Raw genomic sequence first — 22,385 nt, 5'->3', positions numbered from 1 at the left:
TTTGGAGACTGTGATAACTTCGTATATATAGTAAGTGTTTATAGACGGAAGCAAGAAATGAGACTCTTTGTTCCTTTATTATAAATTGGAGAGTGTGTCATGAATAAAATTAGAGGTCTTTTTACATACGAATTATAACTTCAGCTACTTTCTCTGCTCAATTCTAATTAAGGTTTGACACGAGGTGGTAATACCTTAATTTGAAGTACAAATCAATGTCAACATAAAGTAGAGTTTATTACGTATGTAATGTATCCTCGCTTTTGTATGTTTGGAGTCTTTATATAAATATAATCATTCATAACTCCTTTACTTGAAGTTAAGGGTTTTAGAGTTCTTGATCAAAGTACATATGTTATAAGATTCCACAGTTACACGACAACCTGGATTTAATGTAAGATACACCTTTTGTAAAAATAAATGGCACACACTCCGAAAATAATGGCACACTTTTTTTTTCCCATTTGGCACACATTAATTTTTTGATTGGCTCAGAAATTTTTATTAGTTTAGCACATAATTTTTTTATTGATGGCACAAAAATTTTGGCACAAAGTGTGCCATATTTAAAGTGGAAGTTTATCAAAACATACTTGCCATTTTGAATCAGAATATCGGCAAAATCCCTGTAAATCACTGAAAAGAACACTGTTGCAAGCGTCGGTTATTCTCGAAGTAAGCGTTTCTTTATCCAAGAGTTTTTCTTTCTTCAGTTTGCTTTTAACCACTGACCAAAACTGCTCGATTGGATTCAATTCAGGCGAATAGGGCGGGAGATAAACGCATCCGTACCCGCGATTAATAATGTATCGTTGAATATCAAGATTTTTATGGATGGGAACATTGTCCATGACAATGTAGAAGCCTTTAAATTGCTCGTGTTTATCTAACACATCAAGGGTACTGGCGATGAAATTAAAATAATGACCAGTAACGGTGCCTACTGTCTTGATTGCAGAAGACCCGGAAGCTTTAGATGATGCTCCCTGTAACTTTCTCTTTTTTGAGGTAGACTGGTACGGTCTTCTTATCTACTTTCACATTGATTACACCGAGGGGTGATATGGCACCCAAAATGGTTGTCGTTTGTGCCCTCGTTACAGGCGTCTCAACTATGGCTCTCTCCCCTTTTTTTGACCAAGCCATCGTCCTCTTAAGATTGACGTGAAAAGCCGCCTCATCGATGAAAATGCAATTGCTCTGGTAGTCCAAATCTGTTTTTGACCAGTTCGTTACCCACTCGAATCTTTGCTGAATTTTCTCGTTTGAATTTCTCTCAGCAGGGTAAAAATATGCTTTTTTAAAGGACAACGCGCACTCGTTAACCATGAAGTTATGAACGGTTTTTTTACCAACTTTCAGACCCTCTAATTGACTAGTCAAACTATCTATAGCTTGATCGACCGTTGCTGAAGGGTTCTCACCAAACGTTTCCTCAAGGTGCTTTTTATGATCTTCGTTTAATATTGCCTTTCTACCTCTTCTCTCAGTCAATTTTTCATCACTATTATCATCGTTTTTCCCTTCGAGTCTACCCACGAGAATATCCTGATCGTCTTTAAGCCAATTGTAACCCGTTCTACGAGGGATATTCATAACACTTGCCGCTTTTCCAGCAGTCAGTCCCCTTTCATAGACGTAGTAAAAAAAACATATCCTTTACATCATCTCCGCGATGTATTTTTTTGTTGTTTGAACCGTTAGGATTACTGGGAGCTTTGTTGAGTTTGTTAACTTTTGCTTGTATTTTTTTTTCAGGTGGTTTTAGATCTAGATGTGAATCATAAGTGGTTATATTATCTAGAGCATACGCTTCCTCATCCACTTCCATTTGCACAGGTTCTAAGCCATCTTCATCCATGGCATTTCCTCTACCATCTTCGAAATAGACTTTGAGAGACGTGTTTTTTAGTTATTGAATTAAAAGAAAAGTGTGCTATAAAAAATTTCAAAAGTGTGCCATCATTAAATACGATATGTGCCAACTTAATTTGGATTAGTGTGCCATACATAATTCTCAACTGTGCCAAATCGAAAAAAAAAGTGTGCCATTATTTTCGGAGTTTGTGCCATTTATTTTTACAAAAGGTGTATAATGGCAGTATAAATGTTGTGTGTTACTGGCATTGTGCCTTTAACCACTAGAAATGATATTCACTAGAGTTCTTGTTATAACATGGTATGTGTTATAACGAAGAGGCAAGCTAAATTGTAATCATATTCGGTTTAATAGGATTAAATACGACAGAGACGACAACATCATCACTCTTCTCCTCGTCATCTCGAACAGTATAAGCTCTTTTGACTGAGCTATAGGTGGCCTTTGGGTGAAGCTGGGGGTCCTTATGCAAATAACGATGCATTGTCTGAAGGTACCCAAGAAGTGGGCCACCTCCCAAACTGGTCGACTTAATGGTCTCCTTTTTGTTCTGATACGTTGTTTTCATAGTACCATATTTCTCGAGAAGAGCTTTTTCGGTCCTGAAATAACTTTCATTGTTGGGAAGGAGGGCTTGGCGTTCGTTTTATTCCAACGTCAACGCTTTCAAATGCTGGTTGTTTATTCGAACTCTGTTTGGTAACATAATATTGTTGTGAGTATTGATAGCTATATAGTAGCATCCATATAATTCTGCAATATGGTACATATCATCTTTGGTATACTGTTTCTTAGTGATCTTTTCCTTTTGTTCGAATACGTTTTGTTGCTACATGGTAATGTATTTATGAAAACGAAAGGAAAGAAAATTTGGATAATATTCGTGAAATTAGAAATCATGGGAAATTTCCTTTTATATCACTTCGGTAGACATTGGATGGGTTTTTTCATTTGAAGTTTACTGAAGTTTTTATTACACAAAATTCCATAGAAGGTAATCCCACACTTCAGATCAGATCAGATCAGAAATGTTTTTTTTTTGCTTCAGAACAACCTTAGTTGGGTTAAGTGTGCAACACTGTATCATTTTCTATGCTAAATGTGTTTGTTGGTTGTACAAGTAAATAAAAGTCAAAATCATTATAGTTGGAATTATTAGAGCATAAATAAAAGAAATGGTAAAGGGACGAAAAGATTAAAATCAAAGGCAAATGTCATCACTAGTCTTTCCAGGACTTTAACTTTAAAGTGAATACTATCGACATTTTAGCCCAGCGAGCTTCGACTGATGCTCGCTCGAACCCAAAAAAAAGTGGCGCAAGCTCGAGTACAAAAACTCGGTTCGTGCTTCGTTCGAATTGGCGCAAGATCGGTGCAAGCTTGAAAAGTTCGAACACTACTATCCATACACTTTTTTTTTTGAATTGCATACTAACATTGCTAGATAAGGCAAACACAGGAGGCAGCACTGTGAATTCATTGTATTCCAGCACTTCATTCAACCCCTCATCAGATGATCTTCCATGGGCATACAAACAAAAGTTCATCACCAGATTGTTACCAACGGGCTTTGGTAACGACCACGTCTGGAACAAGTCCACCAACTCCTCCGTTCCATCTTGTGCCAAGGCAACCCACTTGAGCATAAACTCATAGGAATCTAATAATACATCCTTTTCAATAAAACCCGCCAATAAAATAATAACTTCATGTTTACCTCTAGCGTCACAGGTGTAGCGATTACCTATGCCATACAACTCTTAATAAGTGGGTGGAGGTACATCAAGGATGGGAATCTCCTGGAAAAAAAATGGGTCGTCCGCCTTCCACTCGGGAGAAACACCGTTACGTTCATTACCGCCGTCGTAACTCACCATGCTTGGAATATGGGATTGAGGCTCGTAAACCTTTGTGGCGGTTGACATGCCCAAAAACCATCCTTGCAGGTCTTCTACAGCTGAAGGGAGAGTGGGGAGCCTTTAAAAAAAATAGCCTGAAAATAAAATAAAACTATACCTATTCTAGCACGGATGAAATCTTGCTTGGGGAAATACTAATTGTCAAAATCTTTGCCTTCTTTTACAGCATCAGGTACTAACTTGAGTGACTTATTAATAATGGCAGTTCGAAAAGGGATAATTAAATACAACACCTACTCGGTTTCGTTAATTATTTTATTTAAAAAAGGATAGCACTGATCATATTCTTTACCTGAATAGGTGCACTGACGAAACAAATGTTTGCAATAATTTTAATACCAATGGTACTGAAAGGGAGAGTGCTTGCGCTGGAGGAAGACATGTTAATTGTTAAACGATAAAAGAATAAAAGAGCAGCTGGATTGCAGAAACATTTCTCTTTTTTATACTTGCTGATTTATAATCCCAAAACTTTATCGTGTACACGCAATGCTCATTCGTGTTTGAATAAATCATGATAATCGCAATGTGAATTACCTTTTACTGTACATATGAATCGGGTCTCTCAGGGATAGGCAACTTTTCTTAGGGATAGCCAGATTTTGTAAGGGACAGTCAGGGTGCGCGTAGTCGTAATGTTGGATTAGGATACTTTAATAGACACGGAGAGGTCAATATAACTTAACAACTTGAAATATATACACATTTATTACAACCAACATAGTTTAAGCCAGTATATGTGTGTTACAGCTTACCTTCATCTTCTCATTTGAACTTTACCTTCTTATTTCTGCGTACGATTAGAATCCTATGAGCTTAAAGGCAAAAGAATGATAACAAATTGTCAGTCATTTAATATGCATTTATTCGTAATTATCACATTGTTTTTGATTATATATTCTTGTTTCCAGGTCTAAAGGATAACCAAATTTATCATGCACTTTTAATATTTAAACCCGTTTGAATACACTAAAAAATGGCTTTTTGAAAAAAAAAAAAAAAAAAAAAAAAAAAAAAAAAAAAGACTATATTTCTCACTTATTTTTATGCAAGTGATGACTCTTGTTAAGGATGGAGGTTCACTGTTGCTTTTTATACAAGTGATGACTCCATATAAAAAAAAATGGCCATAGTTCTCCCTTGTTTTTTACAAGATACAGACAACGAGCAAAAAAAAAAAATTGGCAATAGTTCTCCCTTGTTTTTTGTCAATTCAATGCTTGAATTCCACAGTGCTTTCATTCTAGCTATCATTATTTTTTTTCACTAAAAAAAATTAAAACAATTAATACACTTGATGTTGAAAAAAGGTCTTTTTCGTTACCTGTACACTAAAGACAATAGACCAGTTAGACCATATGACGAGCATATTATAGATGGTATGGAGTCCTATTCATTCTTGATACTTTTATGACAGATAAACCTTCCAGATGGGACAATGAAATTTTTCTTTTTTTTTTTCTTCAACCATGGCTCCCCCTTGTTTTATACAAGATATAGACAGTGAGCAAAAAAAAAAAATTGGCAATAGTTCTCCCTTGTTTTTTTGTATTTTCATTGCTTAAAATCCACACTGTTTTCATCTTAGCTATCACTATTTTTTTTTTTTAAAAAAAAAAGATTAATTCGATTGATGATCTTCATAAGAGGTCTTTTTTGTTACCTGTACAGACAATGCAGTACGTCAGCTATACCATACGACAAACAGATTACAGATGATACTAAATACTATTCATTCTTGACACTTTTACACAATAGACATGCATCTGCTAGATGGGACAATAACATTTTTCTTTTTGGCAATGGTTCTCCCTCAATTTTTTATAAGTAGGTCGGCTGCAAGAAAAATTTGGCAATAGTTCTCCCTTGTGTTTTTGTACGATATGGACAGCGACCTAGAAAATTTTGACAATAGTTCTCCCTTGTTTTTTGTATAGTCAATGGCTGGAATACACTCTATTTTCATCATGGTTATCACTATATTTTTTTTTAAAAAAAATGATAAATGATAAATACAATGGATGGGCATGATATTAATTCTTTTTCTTTTTTTATTACCTGTGTATAGCTTCAATGTAGCAGTTATCCTTCTTTTTCATGCAGAAGGATGATGGCGCAGATACATCTGGCAATAGTTCTCCCTTGTTTTTATAAGTGGATAGACCGTGAGCAAAAATCTTTTTTGGCAATAGCTCTCCCTTGTTTTATAGGCCCTTGGCAGTAAGGGGCGTTGTGTTTACAGTGGCGGTTACCTCTATTCTTTACATGCATAATTAATATATTGGATGGTTATATTTTTTTTCTTTTTTTTTTTTTTACCTGTGCACAAGTGCAATGACCCTGATTATTTTTTGGCAATAGTTCTCCCTTGTTTTTTCATACATTTTAACAGCAGCAGGCACATTAGATAGCATCATACCAGTAGTCCAATAAATCCAAGAGTATCCATGCATATTCCTTCTATTTTTTTTGGGGGGTGCAAGAATGTTAGATCAGAGTACGTTATTTATTGTTCTTTCCTGTTACCTACAGGTTCAACAACCCCTTGCTCTTGTTTATCATATCCAAATACTGGTGGACATCAAGGCAATGACTATACAAGAAAAAAGAGTGAGTCATAAAGTAAAAAAGATAGCGATGGGTCTTGTGAGTTACCTGTACAAGCAAGAAATAAACCAGTAGACATTGACAGCAATTCCATTTTTTTTTTCTTGCACTCATGAAATGACCAGTGGATGTAAGTAGGACTATAATTATCTTTCACTAGTATAAATGAGTAAATAATATACAAGTGGGATATAATATTCTTTCTTTTTTTTTTTTTTTTTGATAGTGTAAAGAATATAACAATGAAAGTGGCAATAGCATCAGCTTGATTCTTGCAAACTAGTAATAAAAACAAATTAAAACACAAGATAACCTGACTTTTTTCTTCTTGTTACCTATACAATCAAGAGATGTACCAGTTTATGTTGACAATAGATATGACAACTGGGGTTCAAGCTACTCCTGTTGATTATACATAAGTAACTAAATAGGTTGCTTATATTATTATTTTTTTGTTACCTGTACATCCAAGGGACAAACTAGATAGAGAGGCAATAGCGGTTGACCTGTACAATATGTATGGGTACATCTATCTGTTGTTTAAATAAACGGGTGAGTAACAGAACAAGTAGATGACAGTTTCTTCATGTTCTTTTTATACACGGCGAGACTTCTTTTTTTCTTGACAACAGAACCAGTATACGCTTTGAGTTCTATTTATACAAGAATGAGTTACACGTACAAGTATTCAAATAATAGTGCCATCTTGTTACCTAGATTCCTGAGTAATGGGCGAAAACAAAAGAGACGATGCATGACGCGTTTCACTTGCTGCTTGTTCACAGGTATAATACCACACTTGCTCTTGTTGAATACACAAGACATAAAGTCATTTCATTTGTCTTTGTAAAGGGGCACGCCAAATAAAAAAGAGATTCCTCCTGGTCTTCTTTTTTTTTTAAAAAAAGATGTTAAAGAGCCGTGCATCAGGAGAATGTAGCAATAGTTCTTTTTTTCTTGCTAGAGTAAGAGAAGGATACACCCAACCACAGAGGACGCTATAGTACATTCAGTGCACATTGGTCTTGTTTATTTTTGAGTGCTGAAGAAAAGATTCCCCTCCAATGTATGAATTTAATAATGTAGGGATGAGACAGCACGGAGAAAGAATGTGGTCTTTCCCTTTCTTGATCTTGTAGACTACACGCAGCAGTATTCTTGTGCAGTGGTAAAAGAGGTCCTTGTCGAGTAGATGGATGGGAAAAGGAATAAAGAAATAAGAGTCCTTTTTCTTGGGTGCCATGATTATAACAAATAGGTGTTCCTTGGCAGCTTTACTTTCTTGCTAGGCACGTATGGCTATAGACAGTGTTGGTTAAAAACGTGTTCAAACGTGTCCTTTTTAAATACTTTTCTTTTTACCTTTGCGTTTTCTTTACATCAGATTTTACACCATGGGTCCATCATACCTTATAATTAACGACACAGACTAAAAAAAAAAAAAAAAAAAAAAAAACGCGTCCCATCAGTACATTACTCCTTCACACATAAAGCTGTTCTTTTATACTATACCTGGCAGTACAACGGCTGTAGATAATCATCGTAAAGGATGCGTAAAGACTTGAATAATGTGGCAGATAAAAAAAAAGAATAAACAAAAAGTTTTTTTTTTTGTAAATAAATTTTTATTAAGGGTATGATTTAATACAAATTTTTAAGTCACACATCGCGGAGTGGTGGAACTTGTTGAAACGAAAGATCGTGGATGGCATATAAGCTATAGAGTTAGTCTATGTTGGAAGGAGGATTGATAATCTTGTTGATTTGAAGAATAATTCTGGACACTGATTTGGGTAGGTTGGCAGCAGCAAAAGGTCGCGGATTGTCGGTACCATGAAGCCAGTAAAGGTTCCATATTTGCCAGAGGGTGGTAGAAAGTATGGAAAGATACCATTCTTCGTGTTGCACAGACAATGGATGTTTTAGATTGCAGATTGATTCATATAACATCGAAGGTGTAAATTCAAGATATGGGTAGTAGTGGGACAGTACCCGATGCCAAAGCTCTCGCTTGATGGGGCACTCCACCAAGAAATGTAGGATTGAGTCTTCGGCAGTACCACAGAAAGAGCATTGAGGGGAAGTGACGTTACCAAAATGTTTATACATCAGTTGTTTTGTAGGGATGCATTTAGAAAAAGCCCGATAGTAAACGGTACGTGCTTGTGGGTACATACGGCAGCTCCAAAATTGTTTAATATTCCGTATTGGGAAATTGTGAACGGTTTTATAGTGTTGTTGATAGTACCTGCGTAAGAAGGTAGGGTTAAATTGTCCCCAGAGTGGTTGAAGTCGCATTTGAGACACTAATTCGTGAGAGGACCATTCTTCGGGTAGTGTGGGAGCAGGTGCTGCAAGAATATGTGGCCATACAAACGCTTCAAGTTTAATGGTACGAGTACATATAATATCATTGGCCAGAGTTTGACACAGCCTTGGAAAGCGAGAGAATTCACTTGGGACTCTTATGCGCAGTCGTTGTTGGTGTTCATCAAATACCAAGAAAGTGCCGGCTGTAAAATTTCGATGTCTGAGTGACCAATGAGAACTATCTGGAACCTGAATGACCTTACGAAGTGGAAGAGCCAAAATAGTAGAAACAGGGACATTTATCATTTGGAATTTGGTTGAAGATTGAAAATAATCAAACGTATCGAAAATGACATGCCATATGGAAAACTTGTTCAAGACCGGGCTCTTTCGGAATTCAAAGTCATATAATGGGAGCAGTGGATATATCGATGCATTTTGGAAGTGGCTGAGGTGGTCAAGCATGATAGGGAACACAAAAGATGGGTACACGGTAGGTGCTAACAAATAGTTCAACCATCGTTTTTGGAGGACTTTGTGTTGGATGACTGGATCTAGTACTTTGAGACCACCAACCTCATGTGGTAAAAACAGTATTTCCAAACGGAGACTGGGTTTTTTCTTTTGCCATATAAATTGGTAGATTGTGGATCGAATATCTTTAAAGAATTGTTTAGTCGGATTGAAAAGACGTAGACAGTACCATATTTTAGATAGTAGTAGGATATTTGCGATAGTAACTCGACCCTGTATGGACAGCTGTCGTTGAGAAAAAACGTAGCTTTGGTGTCGAATACTAGTCAGTAGTTTACTCTCCAGCGATTTTCGTTGTTGAGCTGAGTATGGCAGATAAAAACCAAGATATCTCAGTATCGAAAGTGAAGATTCGTGATAGTAGGTCGAAATGGCTCTAGAAGTTAGGAACGTTTCCCAATTGCTATCATGTTTACCATTGAGTGAGAAGGCTTCGGATTTGTCTTCGTTGAATTTGGCATTAGACACCCTAGCGTACTTATCCATACGGTACTCAAGGCCATCTAGTTCGAGCGCGTCTTTTACAATCACACAAACGTCATCTGCATATGCTAAACATTTGATAGGAGTACTGACAGTATTAATAGTTGAAGGCAGTTGAAAACCTGTAATACTATCATCTTGTAATATAGACAGGATGAACGGTTCAAGAGCTAAATTAAATAGTAGAGGTGATAGCGGGTCGCCTTGTCGTAAACCACGCTTTTGCGAAACTGCGTCAGTGAAATATCCATTGATGTTGACATATACAGTATTATCAAAAAACAGTCGGCGAATGCATGTAATGAATGACCTGGGGAATCCAAAGCGTTTAAGAACTCGACACAGGTATAGAGGGTGAACTCGATCATAGGCTTTTTCCTGATCAAGTAAGATCCCAACACCAAGGCAGTCGAATCCACGTGCTTGATCTAGGATCATGGACAGTGCTAGACCATTATCACCAATAAATCGTCCGGGTATAAAACCCGTTTGATAGGGATTGATAAACTTGTTCATCATACAACCTAACCTTTGAGCGAGTAGTCGTGTAAAAATTTTGGCGTCACAATTGATTAATGAAATTGGTCGCCAGTTCTTTAGTAGACATAGATCCCCTTTTTTTGGTAACAATCGAACTCGAATATCTTGCCAAGATGTTGGGAATACACCCTCCAAGGCTTGATTATATAAATCTGTGATTAGTCTTTCCAAAATGGGAATTTGAAATAGTACCGCAAGATAAGGATAACTAAGTCCATCTGCACCAGGACTACTTTGCTTTGTCAAACGTGAAGCTTGTTCTATTAAATCATCAATAGTAAACGGTTTCATAAGTTTTACAGCATCATTGGGGTCCAGTGTCGTTGAAAACTGAATATCGTCTAAATAATCTTGTATGGCGTCGTCACTGACTGGTTCGGCATCGTAGAGATGTTGATAGAACTGTCGGGCTGACGTTTTCATGTGGTCCGTATCGTTTGACACTGTTGGAGGGCTATCTGAACTAGACGAAGGAACTTGTATCCCAGACATATATTGTTGGGCGGTTCGAGTTTTATGTATAGCTTTCAAATATTTGGCAGATTTTTCACCTTTCTCCCGCCAAACCACACCAGCTTTTAATGCAGAGATGTCGACTAACTCTTGTTGTAGAGTTTCAATCATCTGATCAATTTTTGGTAGTAGTAACAGGAGCGTGGCTAGCGGTGGTTTAGATCTCAGTAGCCTATTTCGTTTACGCTCGAGAAGTTTCAATGATGATGCTCGCCAGGAGACATGTTTAATACCGAAAGATTTAATACATTGTTTCGTGACATCTTTGATTTTTTCCCACAAAAGTTGTGCATTATTCGTATTAGTGTCAGTTAATGTTTGCTCGATTTTGGTTGAAAGTAGGGCTTGGAACTTCGGGTTGGTTGCATAGGCTGGGTTACCACGCCATAAGCCAGGGCCCATTTTTGAGGTACCTACATTTAGTTGAAGCTGTAGAAGCGCATGATCTGACCATTTACTTTGAATATACTGAATGGTCGCATCTTTGATGTTATTCTTCAGTGTTAGGCCTAAGTATATATAGTCAATAGTCGACGTTGTACCGATTTGACGTTGGAAAGTAGGTAGGGTATGCATACTGTTATGAATCATACTGTTGTAGAACAGAGAATCAAGGTATGTAAGCCATTGTGCGGAGGTTTTAAACAATCCCTTTCGACTAGTTATATCGCGTGAAACATCATAATTAAAATCACCTGAAATAATCAGCTGATTGATATTAATAGTGTCCGTTAGAATATATAGCATGTCACAGACTGATTCAAAAAAACTTCGGCGAGCCGGGTTTGAATCCGCTGGTGCGTAAATGTTGAGAATGTAAAAAGGATCGTAGAAGTTGTGGGGGTGATGCACTTTGCACAAAATAAAACGATCCGACGAGAATATATGATCAGTGGAAATCTGATTCAAAATAAAATCAGGAGAGAATGATATAATACCACAGTGGTGAGTCCAAAAGGTTTGTTGGGCTTGGAACTGGATATCAAGGGAAGGAATAGTAGAAGGAGAGGCATGGGTTTCTTGTAAAGATAGAATATCAAGTTGTTGAAGACGAAGATAACGGATATAAGACGACTGTACTGTTGAAGATTGTGTCTTCACTAAACTGTTACAGTTTAGTGTTGCATAATTAAAATTGATTTTTTTCCCCATTAAAGATTATTATTATCTTTAGGAGAAGGCTCTGACTCTACTTGGATATTGGAGACAGAACCCACAAATGTCTTAAATGTTTTAAAAGTTCCCTGAGTAGCGTTCTGAGACTTGCTACTTATGTCTGAGTGGATCGTATGCATACTGGTGTCCGTCCCATACTCATCCTCATCCTCATCATCCTCGATACTCGATTGTGTATCCTTAATTTCGTCATTAGGGTTATAGTCGAAGTCATCCATGTCACTATCGCTACATAGTTGTTCGTCTAAGATGGTCCTTTTTTCCACTTCGAAATTTTCACCTAATGTCAAATCGATCTGTTCTACAGGTACGTGCTTCTTGTGATGACCGGTCGCACTAATTGGCGTCTCTATTGAGGGTGCCCATTTAGATTTCATTAATTCCTCAGAAGCATCCGGTTTAGCAACTTCATTTTGGGATTGATCTTTGTAGGTCTTTCTAGGTTTCTTAAACTGATTGGGTCTCTTTTTTTTAGACTTAGGGTCAGGACAATCAGCTGCACGGTGGCCATATTTATCACAAGAGTAGCACAAAATACCAGCAGACGCTTTTTGACATTCATACTTGGTATGGCCTTCAGAGTGACAGTATCGGCACCAAGTAGGCATATCCGGGAAGGTCGCATAACAGTATTCCTCTTCGTTCCAATTAATTGTATGCTGGAGAGTGGCATACGATTGTCCTGTAACTTGCTGAATAATCGCATACCCGGTACCCAAAAACCATCCTTCAGTGGATGAATATCGGAGGCCAATATCAATGACCGTGCCAAATGATACTAAAGCTTTACGTAAACCTTCCAGTATTTCGGGTTCAGGTAATAAAGGAATCTCAGAAAGGCTTAGTTGGATTACCTTTCCATCGCCTTCTATGGCAGGGCATGGAAGGAGTCGGGTTTTCAATTTCTCGTAGTAAACACCTTCAGCTGTGAATTTTGTTAAAATCTCGTTAGAGGGGTAGATCTCTATATATCGCTCAGAGCTTTTGCCTAAAAATTTGATCCCATAGAAATTTTTTGCCCCGGAGTACTGGTGGGCAATGGTAGTGAGATGTTCAACGTCCGAGATCGTTGGAACTTTCGAGATGTCGAGTAAAAAACCTTGGCGAGATCTCGCATGTCGCCAAATGCTTGTCCTAATTGTCTTTTCGGTGTCAACCGTTCCTGTGATATCGTTACTGACAGATGTGTCTAAATCGATAAGAGACTTTTTGGTGGTAGGGAGGCGTTTAGTTACTGCATCCCTGTATGAAATTCCAATTTGGGAACCCGGCGGGGGTTGTTTTTGTTTTTTAGCGGAAAGAGCCATGAATAAACAAAAAGGAAAAAAAGGGGGGAGTAGATGACGTGTGCGGAGATTTGAGGCTGGCCTTTGATTTTGCGTGCGTCCGTGCGCCCGTGCGCATACACCACCTTCCATATATATTATTTCATTACTTGTTTCGTTTGTTTTTTCTTTACATACAGACACGTCCCCCATACACCATTTTATCAGTCATAGAGATTATGTTGACCTTTTCATTTTATTGCCCTTTAGATATATCAAGTAGAAAAATAAAAATAAAAAAAAGAAGACTTACACTTGACATTTTATACACCTGTCCTTTGTTCCTTACAAAGACTTATTATATCCTATACCTTTACTTTAGTGTCAACTTTTTTTATATATTAAAAAAAGACAGGCTCTTGTTCCTGTTAACCTTCATTTAAAATACATTTTACGCTTCGTGTTTAACGCCAATACGCTTTCATCCTATTTATCATGACTTACACTACAGTAGCATGCGTTCATCTTTACAAATTGCACCAAGACCTACATTAAAAAGATCAGCTTCTCGGTCATTTTTTGATGCACTTTTTTACTGCTAACGTTGTTTCCTTTACTTTACCCCATTGAATCTTTTTTTGCTTGTGCATTATTATACTTTACTTATGCATCATCCTTCTGTGTAAACAAAATGAATCTATCAGTACTGTTTAAAGTGAACCCCCTTCATAAAGAAGCTACTTTATTTGGCCATCCACCAATGCACTTACCATGAACAGGCCTCCATGATACAATTTCCCTTTTTATTTTCTTGTTTAGCTTGACTCATTTATAAAGACGCTCGGGGGTTCGTGTTCCTTGTCTATCACTTCACTTTGTCTTTGCTGTATTTAATTACTTTACCCACTCTGATGACTCTATACATGGAAAAAGAATCTTGGACTCATTCCTTCTCAAGAGTCTGGAAACTAGACTAGAACGACTCAACTAGTTAGTCTTTTACACTACATTACGACCTTTTTGTTGTACATTACCTTGTAAACAACCGTGACTCTTGTTCTTGATAAGAAAGGGAAAAAAATAGGGAAAAAAAAGAGCCCAGTCTTTTGTAACTGCTATTCTTTTGTGTCACCATTAGAATCAATCAAACAATGCAACTTTTAAAAACGTAAAAGAATGTAATTCATTTTATTCCGCAACAATTTTTTTTTATTTTAAGTACAATTACAAAGCTTTTTTTCGTCTAAAATCAATGAACTGCAAATCGCCAGTGCACTTAAGCATTTGTGGATTTAGCTTCATACATCGTAATTCATTTGTTAGAGATCTATCCTTTTGAATAAAGGCTATAATGTCCGCGAATTCGGCCTCATTTAATTCACGCATGAAATTGGTGGTATATAAAGCAGCAATGGCAAACGCGCCATGTTTAAAATAGTACAAAAGATTATTGAATCTATTGCCCACGTTCTTTAAGAGCTTGATCTTGTTGGTAGTGTAGTTTTGCTCTATTATATACATTAGTTTAGATATCTTTTTCTTTAAAATAAGAATTATTTACCCTTTAAAACTTCTATGAATTTGGCAATAAAGCCGGGATAATCTTTTTTTAACATTTCTGCAAAGCAGAAAAAACGGTAACATCCCGAGTATTGGATAGTGAGACCACAATTGCCGAAGGTGATGCCGTTATCATAATATTTGCTCAATGCAGTAGCAAATGCTTCAATTTCGGATTGCTCTGTATTTTCAGTCAACTGTGGAGCCACAGGAATCACTATGCGCATCAACCCGTTTTCCGTGGTCATAGTGTGGATGTTTTTTAAACATCTCCAAATCAGGGAGAATGCTCTTTTTTTGCTTGACCACTGGGGCTTCTTTAGTCTTAGTAGCATTATTTGATTCCTGCACACCCGAATCATTGTCATCGTTCGAACAGTCATCAGAACAGCCAGCCTCATCGTCAATGTAAGGGTTCTTGCTGGGTTTTTTTTTGTTTTTTAGAACCACTGGCACTTGCCTCTTCTACTCTCCACTCTTTTCTTGGGGGTGGCCATCGGTCTTTCTTCGACGGGTAATACCGTAGATTGACCTGATTATGTACATGTTAAGGTTCATGTATAAATATATATTTTTTTAAAAGGATAAAAAAGAAAAAATGTATATACCACCTCTGTTCGGTCACGCCGGACAGTAAATGTCCGGTGGAAGTGGATCACTTTATACCCATTTATTAGGCTCATTTGTGGATCACTTAATACTTAGTTTTTAGGCTCATGTATAGTGTATTTTTGGATCACTTAATACCTATTTTTTAGGCCTATGAACCGGAAATGTCTAGACCTCCGTATTTTTTTCAAACGTATTTTTTTTGTACCACTTACAGGAATTCTGGCCAGAAGACCAGCAGACCAGTATGATTGCACCTATTTACAGTCCAATCCCAGCTATTCACGGTTCGTGAGTTCCAAAAACTCAAGAACTCTGCTTAGGAGGTCGCCCTCCTATTGCAAAGACTAGCCGCAGCCGCAATATCACAATTATATATCTTTTTCGATTTAGCTTCTTTTCAAAGAAACAAGAGTCACTACTAAACTAACCTTTTTATGTGATCTGTTACTTTCATACGATAAAAGAAGTATGTTAAGGAAAAAGAAAAGGAGAAGAACAAAGTGTGTGAACCAGCTTTATTTATTGATAAACAAGCTTATGTCAGGATGATTTCATTTGTCTATTTTATCATCCATAATATTTGAGCCTTTACTTAAAATAGAAACAGTTGCAAAAACCTACCAAGCAAGTCAGAGCTTGGTAATTGTCTATCTGCATTCCAGTAGTAGCTTGTAATGGCAGCAAAGCAGATTTTATGGAAAACAGAAAACGATCATCCAATGAAGTTTAGATGATATGGCATGTCAATCGACGTGTAGACCATCACGTTTGAAAAAGTACGTTTGAAAAAATACGTTTGAAAAAATACGTTTGAAAAAAATACGGAGTTCTAGACATTTCCCTATGAACCAGGTCCGAATAATTGTTTGAGGAGGGACGGGGGGGGGATTTAGGTACCATTTTGCTTTTTCCAATTTACAATTTACAACGATTATATAAATGAACAATCAAGAAAGTATTGCTGAAGTCGAGTGTCTCATTGTTCCTAAAAGAGTGGAAGTAGGCCCAAGAAATCCTTTGATCGAGACACTCTTCATAAAATTGAACCAGTCAAAGAATGAAGTATCACTTGAGGAAGTTGATGTCGAAGATGTTGATGACACATTAATTAAAGACAAGTTGACATGTGGTAAATGCCATAAGACGTTCAACTCGAGATCATCCCTGATCAAGCACTTGAAGGTCAAACACCATATTGTAATCGTTGGTGTCAAGCATGGGCGTCCGGAAGGCCTGCATACTATATTCGCCAGCAGCAAAAGAAGGCCGATAGAAATTCCGTTTTGAGAGTCGACGAAAAAAAACTTAAGAAGCAAATTGGGAAACAAATCAGTTATGAGGCGGTAAAAGCCAAGAAGAGAGCTGAGTGGGCTATGTTGGAGATTAAGGACCTTCTTGAAAACCTTAAGGTTTTATGGGATACGTCTGATGGTGTATGGAGACCAGATTTTGCCTATGTACAATATATTGAAGATGTCTCTCCCATTTACCAATATCTCATCACCAAATTATGTTTGGAAGATTCATATGGATTGAGGGTAACTATTTCTTTGAGTATTCTGGAAATGATGTTCGAACGTTTTCCCGGAGTGATCGAGCAAAATTTTAACAGGGAAATTGTCCTGGAAGCTCTGACGCCCTTGAAGTTTAATCAAAGCAATGATAAAGAGCAGGATAGTGTTCGTACGAATTTGGACTTTGCCAAAGCATATTGTGCAGAGATGAAAAAATTGCTGGAAGATCGTCGAATCTGCAAGGACATTACCCGAGCCAGACTTGATATCATGCACAAACTATGTTTTATGATACAAGTTGACTTTGGGGCTTATGATTTTGATTTTAATATCGTAAAAGTTCGATCCGGTCTTTTCTGTTCTTTGTTTGCTTCCGCCTCATTTGATTTTCAATAAATAATTAAACACTGTTTGTTCCTGAACCCATATCCTTAACTAGTTCATTAATCAAATGATTTTCAACATAGCTGCAAGCAACACCATATAAGTAACGGCTTATATATAACCAAAGCGGTTTAACGTACAACTGAAAAAGATATTAGTCATAAAAAAAAGTATACAATTATTGCATATTGTATTCTTGCTTGTTTCAGATATGCCTTTTAAAATTTTTTTATTCATTTATTACGACCGTGTTTTCATCTATTTTGTAACAAAACAAGCGATTAGTTTAGATTTAGAAGTAAGTTAAAAACATGTAACTATATTACCTGTCTGCTCAGACGGAATATATTTCTTGAAGGTCAAGTGTTTGTTCCAAAAGGACTTGACCTTGTCATCTTGGTGACCCAAGCGTTCCATGGCTTCATGGTGTAAGAAGTTGACCCAAGGCCAGCCCACCTTGATGGACCTCTTCATGTTAAAGGTGACCCAGTGGTTGCCACCAACATTTTGTAAAACGATCGGCAAAGGTGCCGGACCAGGGGGAGGTCTCACGTTTTCATTCTGAAAGACTGGCAGAAACGCTCATCCGTGTCCTTCATACATAGCACCAGGATAAATGGCGACAGGCCTTTGAAATGTGTCTGCAGCTAATTGAGCACATTCTGGTGATCGAAGCCATTTATCCTTGCCAACAACACCATTCTTAAAAGCGTCTGTAAATACAACATTCATAAATGGTAAGAAAATGAGTTATTCTGAGCCTAGTTATGAATACATTACCCTCCTTGTTTTGCTTGGAACCACTGATTTGACGCCAAGGAGAAAAGCTTTTTTCTTTAGGAGGACGGTATTATAAAATGGATGTTCCGTAGAGTTTAAAAAAGACGTGGGTTGATTGAGTTTAAAGTGAGCACCAAATCAATTAATAGGTTTTGATTAGACCTTTGTTATCGTATTGTTATTAAGGGAAAGAGAAAGGAACAATCAAGAGTTCGTAAAAGAATCAATGATTATATTGTATGAATTATTAAATTAACAAGAAGCTTTTATCAAGACTGATTTAAGTATGTAATGGTACTTCAAAAGAGAGTTGTTTTACTATACAGGGTCTTAATTACGTTATGATGGTTCCGGTTAAGGATGTTTCTTAACGAATTTTAATAAAAGTAAATGATTTTGTTTGACGGAGTAAAGTGTGTACTGTTTCTGATTATGAAAAATAATAGGAGGTGTTCACACAAGGTCAGAGATATATAGAATGGTTCTAGATAAGGATGTTTTCTTATATATTTATACAAAAGAGAAAGTAGATATAGAAGAGTTTTTATTGAGACTGTTTAAAGTACATATGTTACTATTCAAAAAGAAAGTTGTTTACTGTACAGGATCTCGAGATTTACTGAATGGTTCTTATGAATTAAGATGTTTTCAAGTAAGTCTTTATAAAAAAAGAAGAATAAAAGAAAAAAGAAAGAATAAAAATAAAGAAAAAAGAAAAAGAAAAGGAAATAAGAGCAAATATGGCTCGGTTGAAGTAAGTTTTGTGAGAGTAAAATATGTCTGAAGTTTATTAAAAAAAAAAGAAAGGGGTTATTTATAGTTATTTCTAAGAATGGTGTAACCATCATACTTTGAAAGCTCTTAATTAATATCTATGTGTGGTTAAAACGTTTTCTTACAACGGCCAACTTTAGAGATCATCTCACTTTTTGGTAACGCAACTAAGCTGTCAATGCTTCTTGAATTTTTAACAAACTCCCGGTGATCCTCCAGCGTCTTCTTCAAGAAATCACCGAGAGCATTTGACTCAGTGACTGACTGACAATTACGGTGTTGGAGTTCAGCTTCCACCAAAATGCTGCTAAATTTGTCAGTTTTGTTGACTTTGTCTTCGATGAAACTCAATTCTTTGATTATCGCCGGTATCTGGAATATTGACAACAGGAGTGTTGGAAGCCATGTTGGTGTTATACGCAGTAGCATTTTTTAGCAACCACCGACTGCTGATATCCCCAACAGCCAGAACCTTGTCACCCATTCTTACAATTTCGTGTTTACACGGCAAATCATAAATTATACGGTCACTTCAAGAGCAATTATTGTTCATACATGCAAGTTTCTTGTCATTCGACATCATTCCAGCCTTTAACATGGACTTTTGGATGGTAAGTAAAGCCCTTGCAGAGACCTTACCTACCAATTTGACATGTCGGACGTTGTTGCGAATCATACCATCGACATAACAGCCTTCTTTGATTCCTGTCATTTTTTGTTTAATAATTTGTCGGTTGACATATTTGTCTACTTCGTCAAATGATGAGAGCAGGTCCAATCTTGTCGACATAGATCCACTTTTTAAGGCACTAGGAGTGCCTTCAACTCGTTGACTGGTAGTACAGCCAAAATGGTTGTACATTCGGGTGATATAACCGGCCCATTTATCCTTGCAGACTAACCAGTTACTTTCAAGATATACTTGGGCCTTTTGGGACGAGCAATCTTGTAACAAAGAATTGTTCGTAGCAATTACTTTGTATTTTCTGCAGGCGTCGTTGAATTCGTCTTCGGTGTATGAAACAATCATTTCTCGAATCAGCTGAATGCATTTTTGCTTGTCTTCAGATTTGATGAAGATATGACTTAATTCCTTGTTAAAGTTTAGATTCATATGCCAGGTGCAAAGCATAGTTTTGCTGTTAGGAAAGACATGATCAATAGCATTCATCAAAGCCGAGTACTTATCAATGACCAAAATGGCTTCAATGCCCTCACGGGAACAGGAAAAAATAGCAAAATAGCCTGCTTAAAAGACTTCAAAAACGAGACATAGATTTCAAATTTTTTTTTTGCAACGAATGCATAGGCGATAGGTGTTGACATAAGTGAGTTACCACCGACGTGTGATACGCTTTGGAGTGAAATCGAAGGAATACCAAGGTTGTTAGTTTTATATGTAGTGTCCATAATAAAAACTTCACCTCGACTTCCAACCTCCTCCTGTGTGGTTTCATGCATAACGAAAATAGATGTTAAAGAACATCTACTTTCACTACTATTCAAAGCTTTTTGGTAAGCCATCAGATAGCTTTTGTTACTGATATAGGACATCAAGTTTATGGCATCTTTATCAAGAGAATTGACGCTGAATGATTGGGTATTTCCAGCACTCCAGTTACGGACGTCATCATACGACTAAATTGATTGTCCATCATTAACCCCCGAGAGTTCTACGTATCTCAGGGACGTTATTGCCTGCTTGAATCATTTTTGTAACGAGTTTCACAGTGTTCTGATCCAATAGTCCTCTTTTTCCTTCCGGAGTTAATTGAACCATTTCCAATGATAAAATATGGTTGTGCGAGTGTTCTTGGTTGGGTTTATTAGGTCGTTCGACTGTCCAAACCAGTATACGCTTTGAAAAATTGATTTTGAATATGAAAGGGCAATCGTCTTTGATGCTTGTTCTTGTTCTTTTTCTCTCTTCAGGGTTCTCAATGGCAAGTCTACAGGCTTTTCCACACTTACAACGAAGATGAAGGCGTCTATCTTTTTCACTCTTAGCGACAATTAACACGAAGTGGTTTTCGATAGCCCATTTTTTAAGGTACTGTTTAATTTCCTCTGAAGTTTGATATTGACTGTTGTAAATAGTTTCATCCAAAGCATTTGAAACTGAGTAAAATTCCATGGTCGATAAAAATTTATGATAGTAGAACAATAGAAAGGGGAAAAAAACTTCAACCCACACCGCTTCTAAGATGCCCCGGCTCTGGTAGCGGGATATAGAATATACGGGCACGGTACTAATCCAATCGACAAAATAAACATTAAGCAGATCGTTCTAAAATAAAAAAGGCATAAACAACCCATTTTAAACGGCAAAAATTATTCTGTTCAATTTCATCGATATCACCGTTAAGTTGATAAAAATTTCATAAATGATAATGATTCAATAGTTACCCATGCTGACACCGCTTTTAGTTGCTATTAGAGTACAAGATAAGCTGGAGGCGGGGTATAATTAAATTTAAAACGTACTATATCTCTGTTGTATACATATTTTTTGAGGAATATAGCAATGAGGTCATGGTTTTCTTCCTCTTGCATTTTTTAAATAAAGGCGGACACAAAACCATCATCCCTTCTTGTACTTCCAAACATTAAGGATTGCCATTAAATGGCTGATTCCCGACAATGCTCTTATAATGAAACTTCTGGATATTAAACATTCTGCAGTCTTATAAAAGTAAATAACATTTAAGCTAAAGCGACAGTAAGAACAGCCGATCATACGGCCGTGAAAATTTTCGCGCATGGAAATATAATGAGCCTGAAAAATAGATATTAAGTGATCCAAAAATACACTGTACACGAGCCTAAAACATAGGTATGAAGTGATTCAAAAATACACTATACATGAGCCTAAAAACTAAGTATTAAGTGATCCAAAAATATCACTGTACACGAGCCTAAAAAATAGGTATTAAGTGATCCAAAAATACATTATAAATGAGCCTTATAAATGGGTATTAAATGATCCAACAACGAGCCTAATAAATGGGTATAAAGTGATCCACAAAGGAGCCTAATAAATGGGTATAAAGTGATCCACTTCCACTGGACATTTACTGTCCGGCGTGACCGAACAGGGGTGGTAATTACTATGTTTGGAAAAAGAGGGGTGGCATATACAGTCTCTCTTATGGCTGTCTGGAATATATTTGCATCTTTCTGCAAACATTTTACAGTTTGTTCAAAAAAAAAAAAAAAAAAAAAAAAAAAAAAAAAAAAAAAAAACCATTATCTGAATTTAAAGTGATAACACTGTACTTGAAGATGCAATAGTCTCCATTGTATTTAGTATGGTACCCTATCAACATTATTGTTTTCATTGGTTGGCAGCTCACGACCATCAAGATGACTAGAAATTGCTGGAAAATGTTTGGATTGTTGGATCACTCATAGTTACAAAACAATTATGAAAGAATTATTGAAAAAGGTCTGTCCATATGTTTCTTATTTTAACCCGTAAACGAGGGAGCGGAATTATTTCTTTATGAACAGTTTTGATCATTCTCTTTTTTTCCAA

The 22,385-nt window shown here is 36.7% G+C and overlaps 2 protein-coding genes across 2 annotated transcripts; both read right to left on the bottom strand.

Annotated features, from left to right (window-relative positions):
* Nucleotides 1-12,350: 12,350 nt before the first annotated feature.
* Nucleotides 12,351-13,271, bottom strand: EV154DRAFT_454399 (uncharacterized protein; the record flags this gene model as incomplete). Its single annotated transcript, XM_051597306.1, has 2 exons — nucleotides 12,351-13,074; nucleotides 13,111-13,271. Coding segments are annotated over 2 exons (882 nt in total), but the record flags the coding sequence as incomplete, so codon positions are not given.
* Nucleotides 13,272-14,450: 1,179 nt separating this feature from the next.
* On the bottom strand, nucleotides 14,451-15,034 carry EV154DRAFT_572524 (uncharacterized protein; the record flags this gene model as incomplete). The annotated part of the gene is made up of 2 exons (XM_051606344.1): nucleotides 14,451-14,734; nucleotides 14,788-15,034. The coding sequence occupies 2 exons, from the start codon at nucleotides 15,032-15,034 to the stop codon at nucleotides 14,451-14,453; spliced, it is 531 nt and encodes a 176-aa protein (XP_051450009.1).
* Nucleotides 15,035-22,385: the final 7,351 nt, after the last annotated feature.

The sequence above is a fragment of the Mucor mucedo genome (assembly GCF_025094135.1).
Source record: "Mucor mucedo strain NRRL 3635 chromosome Unknown EV154scaffold_316, whole genome shotgun sequence".
In the NCBI taxonomy this organism is placed as follows: Eukaryota; Fungi; Mucoromycota; class Mucoromycetes; order Mucorales; family Mucoraceae; genus Mucor; species Mucor mucedo.
The sequence above is the reverse complement of the archived record's forward strand: the minus strand, read 5'-3'. Positions and strand labels throughout refer to the sequence as shown.